Source organism: Diabrotica undecimpunctata, chromosome 4, assembly GCF_040954645.1.
Source record: "Diabrotica undecimpunctata isolate CICGRU chromosome 4, icDiaUnde3, whole genome shotgun sequence".
Lineage (NCBI taxonomy): Eukaryota > Metazoa > Arthropoda > Insecta > Coleoptera > Chrysomelidae > Diabrotica > Diabrotica undecimpunctata.
The window spans coordinates 146,682,746-146,695,607 of NC_092806.1; the positions used below are offsets into that span (position 1 = coordinate 146,682,746).

Here is a 12,862-nt window from a genome sequence, read left to right on the forward strand (position 1 = left end):
GGATTTTTTTATACTTTGGCAACTATGTCAACTTCGATCTCTGTCAATGATAATGACGTGCAACGCTAAGTAAATTAGATGGACTGTGTCAAAAAAATAAAGCTAGCTGTGAGATGTCAATATTAAATTTTAAAATTGAGAACAATTAATATGACAGCTAAGGCACACCCTATCATCCATAATTTTAATTATTACAATTTCTTAAACTGTTATGAAAGCAATTATTAATAGAAAATGTTTATTTTTCCTTTAAAAATCAACACAAAAGAGTTACCTGGATTTCACTAAAATTTCTGGGGTTCTGATCTGGACTTACACTCTCTGCCACACGAACAAATTCATCGCCAAACTGCGGAAATATTCTGAAACGGCTTCTTAGGACAAACAAATTGAGGCTGGAAGTTGTCCACTGGGACGAAAATTTTAGACTCGGCTTCTTAAAAAACTGGAACACACATCTCTTAGATACAAATCTCTTAGGCGAGAGACGACAGAAAACAAAAACAGAGATTACTCTTATTAGAACTGACACATTACATTGAGTATAAATCACTTTTTTTAACAAATTTTCCGGTTCTTGACGCCGACACTAACAGCGTCTTGACTGTTCAAATATTCTTCCAAACCTGACGCCTCGTACCGGCATCCAGTGTTGCGTCTCACCCCTCATCCAGTCTTCGCAACGGGCCAACCAAATTCCTTTTCAAGGGAGCATTTGACCTTGAATCATTGCTTGCTTTTAAAATTGTAGAACTAAGACGTAATATATGAATTATTTTATTACATGGTTCTCTGGAATACGTCTCAACACGTTTTTGTAAACAACTTTTAAAAGAAATTTTATATATAGCCCAGGAGCGTACCAAAAAAATTTTTATTAATTTTATACATGCTACATCCTATTCCATTTAATCCTTAATTTAACAATATACAAGTTCAATTTAAGTAAACATGAATATACCATGAGTCGTAGCTATCTTGTTTTGACAAGTACAATAGATCCCTGACTATGTGGGCTGCAGATTATGCATGCTATGTTTTTCCATTATTTAAATTGCATTTTAATTTCGAGGTTTTATCGAAGTAACTTAACCATAGATCAACCGACCAAATACTTTTCGATGATCGATGTCCACGTCATGACGTGAAAATAATTGCTGGGGACCTTAATGCAAAAATTGGCAAAGAGTAATTTTTTCAGCCAACTATAGGATGTGATCAAAATCAAATACCTGATCCAAAAGTTCAAAATGTAGGCTCAGAAGACATCCCAGATATCACAACAGAGGAAATAAAATCAACTCTTTCGGAGATGAAAAATAATAAATCACCTGGAGAAGATGGGATAGTCATTGAACAAATCAAAGAAGGAGGAGGAACGTTAGTAAGTGTGTTGAAAAAGATGTTCAATACTTGTTTGATAAGAGGAGTAACCCCCTCCCAGTGGCATAATGCAATAATAACCATAAAGCACAAAAAAGTGACATTTCAGACCTAAAGAACTACAGACCTATTAGTTTGCTCTCCCATACATACAAACTATTCATGGAGATAATAACAAAACGGCTTGTGAACAAACTGGATAGTTACCAACCTTGTGAACAGGCTGGGTTCCGCTCCAGATACGGAACAAATGATCATCTACAAGTTATAAAAACGCTAATAGAAAAGTGTACAGAGTATAACAAGCCTATCTTATATTCGTAGATTATGAAAAGGCGTTTGATACTATAGATCATCATAAAATGCTTCGAGCATTGGCTGACTGCCGCATTGACTACCGATATATCGTCTTGATTAAAAGTATTTACGAAACTGGTACAGCTTGTGTCCGCCTTCATGAAGATACCAAGAAGTTTCGAATAGAACGTGGAATTAGACAGGGTGATACTATCTCCCCTAAATTGTTTACAGCTGTTCTTGAATATATGTTCAAGTAAATGAAACGAGAGGATAACATGGGAATTAATATAAATGGGGAAGATCTGAACCACCTAAGATTTGCCGATGACATCGTTTTAATATCTGATACGAGTTGATAAAGCTACAAAAATGCTGCACACGCTCTATAAAGTGTCAAAAACAATTGGTCTTAAAATTAACACGTCAAAGACAAAATTTATGACCAACCTTGTAGTCAGCGGTAAAATTCTGATTGAGAGCCATAGCATCGATCAAGTAATAGCTAGCTAATCTAGGGCATGAGATTCGCTTAGGCCGAGATAATCAGACAACTGAAATACAAAGAAGGATAGGTCTCACATGGGCTGCTTTGGTAGATTGAATAACATTTTCAAGTCTATTATCCCAGTTTGTTTAAAAAGAAAGGTTTTTAACCAGTGCGTTTTACCGGTTCTTACATATGGTGCAGAAACACTGACTCTGACAAAAAGAACAATAGATAAAATAAGAGTTGCACAACGCGCTATGGAAAGATCAATATTAGGTATTACCATCAGAGATAAAGTACCAAACCTAGAAAAAAAGAAGAAGAACAGGAGTCACAGATGCAGTTGAAAAAATAGACATGGCTAAATGTGCTTGGGCCGGACATGTTGCCAGATTAACAGATGATAGATGGACCAGAAAGATTCTGGACTGGCGACCAAGGTAAGAGGCATATCGAAGCAGAGGACGACCACCGACTAGATGGACGGATGATATCAAGCGCATCACCACAAACTGGATGCAAGAAGCTCAAGATAGAAATAGGTGGAAAATTTTACGGGAGGCCTACGTTCAGCAGTGGACAAATATAGGCTAATTGATGATAATGATAGGATGTAAGGAGACTAATAAACTTTGCAAGCACCAAAAACATGATAGTAGGAGAAACAAAATTTCTCCATAGAATAATACACAAAGGAACATGGAAATCACCTGACAACCAAAGTGTTAATCAGATCGATCACATCCTAATAGACGTAAGGCATTCCTCCGACCTCATCGATGTTAGAAACTACTGAGGTCCAAACATAGATAGTGACCAATTTCTTGTAACGGCAAAAATCAGAGGAAGAATGTCAAATCTAAAGAAGGATAAACATATGAAACAAAACAGAATTAATGTTGATAATCTGCGCATTGAAACCGTTGCAAGAGAATATAGGAGACAAATGTTAGAAATTATTATAGATTATACCTCTATATTAATTTATCGATCTATCTTATATCTATTCATGTAGGCATTGTCTCCTCCGCTGGCCTTTACCCTCAACAGTTGCCATTTATCTTATTCCAACATGTTTTTAAAGATCACTACAGCGCTCATCAATTTGTTTTATTGGGTTTTGTTTGGTTTTGATCGAAGTTTCATCTGTGTTTGTCGTTTTTGTTTTACCGTATATCACCAACAATTTTTTTTTTATCTAACAAATATCTATTTTCCATACAAAAAAGATTTCTTCTTCTGAGATGTATCATGTTCCAAACCAATATTTACAGGTCAAATCTGATGAAGCGTTAGTTTTTTTCATACTCTCAAGATCGTTCGCGAATTTATCACTTCAGACAACGTTCCCGCACATGTAATAAAAAATTACTATTTTTGTAGGTTAGAACTAAGTACCGGTAGGAATATAGGAACAAAAGTGGTTACACCGGAAAGTAAATGTCCAGAATTGTTAGCGAATTATTGCGATATGTTGTTGCGAAGAACCCCGCTATCGAAAAGGCTGACTAGTGAAGAGATTGAAAGTAGGTTAAGAGATGTACTTTTAGTATTGAAATATGTATCAAATAAGGATGTTTTTATGCGGTATCATAAAGCCCATCTTACAAGGAGATTAATTTTGGATGCTAGGTAAGTTACGAAAGAATTTTATATTAGAATAGTAGACAATTATAGGATTTGCGTAATCCAAGCAAATAAATCTTTCATAAAATTAGTGTAAATACGAAAATCAATCAAATATTTTTATATATAATATATACCCAAACAATAATAATAAAATAAAAACGTTTGTAAAGTACGCTGACAGTGTGCTGACGGTTCTGATTGAAAATTTCCTTTGCTTTTTGTAGTGCTGATAGTGAAAAAGAAGAAGACATGGTCGAATGGTTGCGAGAAGTTGGCATGCCGGCCGATTATGTAAATAAACTAGCCAGAATGTTCCAAGATATCAAAGTCAGCGAAGATCTTAACGGTCAATTCAGGACGTCGAATGCTCGACATGACGCCATTAATATAAAAATATTAAATGCTGGCGCCTGGGCTAGAGGTTCTGAGAGGGTCACCGTCAGTTTACCCGTAGAATTAGAAGATTATATTCCCGAAGTCGAAGAGTTTTATAAGAAAAAACATTCTGGAAGAAAGTTGCAATGGTAAGTCTACATTTCTAACATATATTTTGTATTGTATAGTCATAAAAATCGTAATTTAAGAAGGCCAGAATATTTAGAATATTATTTCTATATTGATGTAAAAAAAGATATAAATGTCGCATCCAGAGAAACGAATCAATATCTTTCGGTCCTGTGATGATAAAATAATCAGCTGAAACACTGAAATTCCACTTCTAACTGAATCTGAAATTTCAGAAACAAGATGAGTCAGAAATTATAGTTTTGAGTAAATCACAAAAACTGTTTTAAAGCGCTGTAAAAAAAACTGCTTTAAAACTAATTGTTGAAATAATATTTCACTATCCTGTACATTATGCATTACATATTTTTTGTAAAAATTGTTTTTTCTTAAGTCATATTATGGTTTTAAAAAAGTGACTTATGTTGTTTCAGAACAGGAATAAAAAAAATTTTTTTTGTCTGTCAAACAAAGTATAAACATTAATTATTATTAATTGCATCAGTAGTAGGCCACTGCATAATCTCTTCACAAAATGATCTTTTTCCCTCTGGTATGTAGTCCATGAGCTTTCGTATATCTTCAATTTTCTTTTTATTAATTGGTAATTTACTAATTTAGTAAATTGTTAGTGATAAAACCATTAATTTATTACGATACTGTTACAGTCCCTGGTTGGTTTGAAGAATAAAAAAAATGGTAGTAGTTTGAAATCTATAAAGTGATTTTTTTATCCTTTTCTTTTCTGTCCATTAAGTCTACAAACACTTTTTTTGTAATGTTTAGGCCACCACTTTTTAAATTCAAAAATATTCGATGTTTCCACCATTTTAACAAGAAACTTTTTGTGTCGTGTAGAATTAACTATCATTTCTGTATACTCGTTTGGGTGGAAACACGGTCAAAGATTTTTATCTCTTTTTATTGCCGTAAAGTTTCTATCGTTCGGTAAAAAGCAGCGGCGGTTTGTGGCCTAAAAAAGTGGTAAAGATGAAGAAAGCTTGCCGGGGCCAAAAGGAGTTTTGGTACCTACGTCGCGCTCAAATCTCATTAAAAATTCGATAAAAAAGTGTATAGAGTTTAGGACCCTAATAACTTGAAAACAGTTTTTTAGGACACTTATACTAGATACGATTCGTTCTGCTTGCCTGGGGTATTTTAGTTCTGAACCTTAACATTTCATTAGGGGTTTTTTGGCGATTAAAATACCACGCCTGCTAAAACGGGTTGGTGAGTTTCGATTCAGCCGCCCACTCTGGGTCAGATGCTGATTGCAGCCGACCACTCTGGATCAGACGCTGCAGTGTTTACTGGTTTTGGTCCGCCTTGAGTATTTCATTTCCCCGGTACCACCTATATCTAGGAGGCATTCCCCTATCCGCCACCTGGGGAGGCGCCCGATGAGAGAGAGAGATTAATTTTCGTCGGCATAAAGAAGGCAGAGCTCACTTTTAAGTCTTTGATGTTTAGTAAATTGTGTGCCATAAAACTCAAATCAATTTTTAAAAGCGTCGGAAGGGGAAGTTTTTACTAAAAAGAAATGGCCATGTTGTGGAAAGTACTGGTTTATGGTTTTGAAACTTCCAGTATCTACTAACGAAAGTAGAAATCTCACTGCAGTATGATTCCGGTTTTGACCGGCACAGCTGTCAGGAAATAAGTCAAGATATTTCATAGCAGTAGGAACTTCAGAATTGATATAATCCATACGAAATGAAGCAACTTCATTGGGACTCTTTCTGGCTTGACCCTCGTAGTAGGTGTAAAACATTCCTTGTTTTTTTTGCTTATTGTGAATTCCAAAGACGTTGTAGGTTAGTTGACGTAAGTAAAAAGTCTCCTGTGCAAGAATAAGTGGAAGTTGAAGATTTTGTATATAATCAAACTCAGGCCATTTACAGTGGCATCTTTCTTGCATATCTCTGCAATTTCTGCCCTTTTATTGTAGAACTTCTTTCCACGTCTTTTATGTACAGATAATTCCGCAACAGCCACGCGCTTCGCTGTTTCGTTTAAAGAGTGACTCTTAACATTCACAGCAAGTGTCCACCTGTGGACGTCCAAAAGATAGAGAAAAATGTTCCTGGAAAATTTTTAAATAAACTTTATAAATCACTGAATTATTATTATTATAAGGAAATTTTGTACAAAATAGGTCATACATAATTCGCACATTCAATTTTTTGTCTCAGTAATGCTTCTCTTTCTCTGTCTAATGTGAAATCTTAGTGGGAAAACTCCCAATATGAGTCTTAAACTGTTCTATTAAATTTTCAGACTTAGTATTCCCTGAAATATTTTTTCCACGTTTATCTAGTGGTGCTTTTCCTTGTACACAAAGCTTAGAAATTCTTCGAATTCTTTCATGACTCACTCCCATGAAAGCTTTTTTGCAAACAATAATTTTGCCACCCGAGCCTGTCACGGAGTAACTAATGTTATCTAATCTATTCTTTGGATTTTCATTTCGAAGTCGTCTCTTTTTTACTTCACACTTTCCCATAAGCTGTAACGATAAGACTACCATTATAAAAATAATACCTCAATCAACCATGGGAGCTTATCGTCTATGCTTCGCCTAGCTCAGTATCTCAAGTGTAAATTCGTCTTGTCTTAAACGAAATCAAACCATGAACCCTTAGCTGATAGCAAATAAAACAATTTTTAACTAACCATATGTATTAAAAATAGGAAACAATCGACCCTGCCAATGCTTTACAATGAATACAATGTGTATGATACTTATGGCATCGATGGCATCAATGGGCTGCTTGTGTGGCCTCCCAATTAGACGATTAGGTCCTCCTGAGAGCTGCAGTTATTCCATATGTGTGTGGCCTCCCAATTAAGTGGTTAGGTCCTCCAATAAAGTCAATAAATCTTCATAATACGGCCAGTAAAATACAGCCTCACTTTCTTAATAATTTCTGACTTATAATTGTCTTTTTTACCTCTTTTTTTACTTTTTTCTAAATTCAGATCATTATTCGTGCCATTTATTACAGCCATCTTTATCGTTTTGTTTACGAATGACAATTCCGCGCCGAAACAACATCAGTCGATGACTCGTGTGGTTTTCGAATGGAATGGTTATTTATATTAAGCTGTAGTTCATTACAGCAAGTCGAGACTGATGTCGTTTCTGTTTATTATGGTGCGTTAACGTACAAAAAACGGATTTATGAAGAAATGTCAATATTGCCAAAAATTGACTTGTATTGCTCTTTTAGTCATCACCAATTCACAGCCCGATAAAACTGAAAGCAAAAAGTGTTAGTTTGTTTGTTGCAGAGAAGAATTAGTGTGTGTATTGATTAGAATGGATTAAATTTTCAACATTTCTTGTAGCAGCCCTAATTTATATGTTTAGGTCTTTGGAGGCTGCAAAAGCCGCTTTAGACCTTTAAAATTATCTTTGCAAACTAAGCCTTCACACCCCCTATCACCTCTTCATTAGAAGAAAATTTATGACCTTTTAGACTTTTTTTAATTTCAGGAAAGAAATTATAGTCGGCCGAACCCTAAATCAAAATACCTTTGGATAACTTTCCGCGTCTTTTATTAATATTTTTTCCGTAGAGTGGTCGTACTCCTTGACAATCCCAAATACCTTAAGAAAAACGTTTCCAGTCGAGTTTTGAACACAAATTTTCTTCGGTCTTGGAGTACCAGAGTATTTCCATTCCATCGATTGTTGCTCTCTGTGTTGCTCTCGAGGCTGCAAAAGCCGCTTTAGACCTTTAAAAAAATATCTTTGCAAACTAAGCCTTTACACCCCCTATCACCTCTTCATTAGAAGAAAATTTATGACCTTTTAGACTTTTTGTAATTTCAGGAAAGAAATTATAGTCGGCCGAACCCTAAATCAAAATACCTTTGGACAACTTTCCGCGTCTTTTATTAATATTTTTTCCGTAGAGTGGTCGTACTCCTTGACAATCCCAAAAACCTTAATAAAAACGTTTCTAGTTGAGTTTTGAACACAAATTTTCTTCGGCCTTGGAGTACCAGAGTATTTTCATTCCATCGATTGTTGCTCTCTGTCTGGATTGTAGAAATGTATCATATATATTAATAACACGGATAAGAAGCTTGCATATTTTTAAAACCGAGCACAGATCAACATTCAAACATTTTTAGGATCCATTTTGCAGAAATTTTTCCGTGGCCATACCGACGTAAACTATCTTTGTCTACTAGCACATAGCATACATGTATTTAAAAATAATATCTGTAGAAAGAGTATCGTCATATTATACCAAACGCACGTTTTGTTTTAGGTATCACCATATGAGTAACGGAACCATAACATTCGCAACTGTCGGTGGCAAATTCGACCTCGACGTCACTACTTTTCAAATGGCTGTACTATTCGCATGGAACCAAAGACCTCACGATAAGATTAGTTACGAAAATCTCCGATTAGCTACCGAGTTACCGGACGCGGAGTTACGGAGGACGTTGTGGTCTCTAGTCGCATTTCCAAAGTTAAAACGGCAGCTGTTATACTATTTGCCAACGGTAACCGCCCCCAAAGACTTCACCGAGCATACAGTATTTTGGGTCAATCAAGATTTTGCTTTGATTAAGAACGGGAAATCACAGAAAAGGGGAAAGGTAAGATGTTTAAATATGTTTAATAATAGCTAAGAATTTTTTCGTTTTTTTTCCATCATCCGTCATCATTCCCTTTGCTTTTGTCTTTAAATCGGCCATTCCCAAAATTGACTGGACCGCAACTCATCTCAAAAAGCTTCTAAATTTTAAACTGTATGAAGGAAAAACTGTTCAAATGAGAAAAACAAATATTCTATTACAAGTTATTGACAATTAATTACAAGCATTACTATTTTATTGGAAATGTGTATTTATTTATTACTCTTTTATCACAACTTTTGCATCGATATCAATGTTGTCATTTTTAATCGCAATCAGTTTGATACTGTTACGATAAATCATACCGGTTTCCCGCTTATATCTGCTATTGGAAGTTTCGAGACGAGGATCGAATAATACCGTTGGCGTTCCGACCGAAGGTCTAAAAAGCGAGCAGAAATTTCGAGATTAACAACTCGTTAGGTATAAAACGGGCGATTTGACATTTTAAAGGACAGTCGAAAACAAGTGTCGATTAATAAATTGTTCTCGCGGCTATTTAAATTGTAACCGGTGTGAATGTTTTAAATAAATTATATAAGTGTAAATAAATTAATATATGTGTTTTCTCTGTAGATTAAATAAATAAATGTATGTAAATAAACTCATGAAGTGTTGTAAAGTATAGAACATTCTATAATAAATAAAGTCAATAAATTAGATTTATAAATACAGTTCATTGGTGTCAGAGTGGAATATTTTAAATAAATTGTGAAAATGACTACGATTTATGAGCTCACAGTTACGAATTTATGAAGATCATCTGAAGAATTTAGAAAACGTTTTTAATCGACTTAAAGTTGCCCAATTGATGTTAAACCCCAAGAAGTGCGAGCTATTTCAAGGTTAAGTCAATTATCTGGGTCATATAGTCAGTAAAGAAGGAGTGGCCGTGGATAAGGGAAAAATCAATTCCATTAAGGAATGGCCAGAACCAACTGACAAGCATCAAGTGAGAAGTTTTCTTGGACTGTGTACTTACTACCGGAGGTTTATTAACAAGTTTACAGATATCGCTAAGCCATTAACGCGACTTACAGAGGAAGCAAGAGATTACCGCTGGGATACAGACTGCCAAAATGCCTTTGAGACCTTGAAAAAACATTTAATCACAGCACCAATTTTAGGGTACCCACTGCCAGAAGGAGAGTTCATCTTAGATACAGATGCAAGTAATGTGGGAATGTGAGGAGTGCTATCTCAGATTCAAGGAGGACAGGAACGAGTCCTTGGATATTTTAGTAAAGTTCTTTCAAACCCTGAGAGGAATTATTGCATCACGAGAAGAGAACCCCTAGCAGTAGTGAAATCAGTAGAGCACTTCTATCAATACCTCTATGAAAGGAAGTTTTTACTCCGAACCGACCATGCCGCCCTTAAGTGGTTAATGTAGTTTAAGAATCCAGAGGGTCAGATAGCCAGATGGATCGAACGACTCCAAGAATACGATTTCAAGATTGAGCACCGGGCCGGAGGTAGCCACAGAAACGCTGATTCTCTTTCTAGAAGGCCACGCCCAGCAGAGTGTTCCCACTGCAACAAAACGGAATCCAAGGAAGCAGCAGTGCTAAGAACAACGATGGTCAACGCCGACTGGACGCCTACTAAGATCAGGGAAGAACAAGAGAGAGATCCAGTTGTACAGAAAATTCTAAAATGGAAAGAAGAAAACCGTCGACCACTTTAGCAAGAAATATCAAACCTATGCTTAGTAGTTATGACGTATTGGGCCCAGTGGAACTCATTTATCATGGAAGATGGCTTTCTCAAACGAGTACTGGAAATTGATGAGGGTTCAGAGAAGAGAAGAAAGTTGGTGATCCCAAAGAGCAGAATAGCCGAAGTACTTAGTCAGTTACACGACAGTCCATCAGGAGGGCATTCCGGTGTAAAGAAAACCCTTCAGCGAATTCGGGAACGGTTTGATTGGATGAACAGTTCCGACGACGTAAAGGACTGGTGTAAGAAAGGTACTATTTGTGCTCCGAGTAACGGGCCTTACCGAAAAAGGAGAGCTCTTATGAGACAATATAATGTTGGAAGCCCGTTTGAAAGAATAGCTTTGGACATTGCTGGGCCATTTCAAGAAAGTGAAAATGGAGGCAAGTACATGCTGGTAGTAATGGATTACTTCACTAAGTGGGTCGAGATTTACGCACTTCCAGACCAGAAGGCCACCACCATTGCAGATAAGTTGATCAAAGAATATATCAGCCGATTTGGAGTGCCTTTGGAGATCCATAGTGATCAAGGAAGGAACTTCGAAAGCGATCTATTCCAAGGAATATGTGATAGACTAGGCATGAAGAAAACAAGAACTACAGCATATCATCCGCAATCAGATGGTATGGTAGAACGGATGTATAAGACAGTTGGCAAGTATTTGACAAAGATAGTGTCCGATCATCAGCGAGACTGGGAACAATATCTTCCGTTCTTCACAATGGCCTACAGATCTGCTGTTAACCAATCAACAGGACAGACACCAGTCAGAGTCCTATTCGGGCTCGAGATGGGACTACCTTGTGATCTGGAGTTTGGGTGTCGACCTGGAGAAGATGTAGCAGATGAAGATTATGTAATCGAATTACGAAGAAGGATGGACGATGTACGCGAGTTGGTCCGTTCTCATCTTCAGATCGCTAGCGACCGAATGAAGAAACGGTACGATATGCAAGCCGAAAAGGGGTGCTTTAAGAAGAACGACAAAGTCTGGCTCTATAATCCCAAGAAGCGAAAAGGTTGTTCTCCCAAGTTACAGCAGTTTTGGGAAGGTCCATACCTCATTATGGAGAAGATCAACGATTTCATCTACCGAATAAGCAAGATTCCGAGGGGAAAGCCGATGGTAGTACACCATAACCGGCTGGCGTCTTTCGAAGGTGACCACGACGTAGATGAAGAAGTGAAAGTAAACCAAGTTCAAGATGTGTCTGACCTCACGTTTGAGGAATTCATGGGCGCCTATGGAGGTACCGGTAAAGCAAGACATGGTGTTACTACTGAAGAAAAGCAAAATCTACTTGCGCTTCCCGATGACTACTCACTGGTCCTTACCATCCCGTCCAGTATCAAAGACGCACCAGGGTTGGCATCCGTCTTTCGAAGGAAGTTCGGTCGAGTTGCAGAACTTCAATGCCAAGTGCCAGCTCCCGGGACAGCCTTGAAACTCCAAGATGCATCACGTTACCTTTTCTACCTGGTAACAAAAGACACTGCCCGTGACCAACCTACCTACCGAGATGTATGGGAAGCCTTACTTCAGTTGGGAGAGCACGTACTAGAGTCCGACGTGCAAAAATTAGCCATGCCAAAGTTGGAGTGCCGCCAATTAGATTGAAGGGTTATCCGAAGTATGGTGGAGGAGATCTTTAAAGACACCGAAGTCCAGGTGTTAGTCTGTTCCAATTCGCATATTTACTGGTGCGGAGAAAAAACCGTCCCTTGTCATTTTTTTACAACTGGAAGTTGTAAAAGAGGGTCCAGTTGCCGATATCAGCATACCGTTCCAGTTCCAGTCCCGATAAGGTTCCAGGAGGAACCATCTTTTAAGAGGGGGACAATATTACGATAAATGTACTCTTTTATCACAACTTTTGCATCTATATCAATGTTGTCATTTTTAATCGCAATGAGTTTGATACTGTTACGATAAATGTTAGTCATACCGGTTCCCGCTTATACCTGCTATTGGAAGTTTCGAGACGAGGATCGAATAATATCGTTGGCGTTCCGACCGAATGTCTAAAAAGCGAGCAGAAATTTCTAGATTAACAACTCAGGTATAAAACGGACGATTTGAGATTTAAAAGGACAGTCGAAAACAAGTGTCGATTAATAAATTGTTCGCGCGGCTATTTAAATTGTAAAATTGTAAAATATTGCGGTGTGTTCTGTATGTTA

At 37.1% G+C, this 12,862-nt stretch overlaps 1 protein-coding gene across 1 annotated transcript in view; it reads left to right on the top strand.

Moving 5' to 3' along the window:
* The window catches only part of Cul5 (cullin 5), a 29,835-nt gene that overhangs the window by 13,589 nt on the left and 3,384 nt on the right, over window positions 1–12,862 (top strand). Inside the window, exons 6-8 of the mRNA XM_072530466.1 lie at window positions 3,554–3,802; window positions 4,024–4,323; window positions 8,584–8,920. Of these exons, the coding sequence (XP_072386567.1) occupies window positions 3,554–3,802; window positions 4,024–4,323; window positions 8,584–8,920 (886 nt within the window). The remainder of the gene's footprint in view (window positions 1–3,553; window positions 3,803–4,023; window positions 4,324–8,583; window positions 8,921–12,862) is intronic.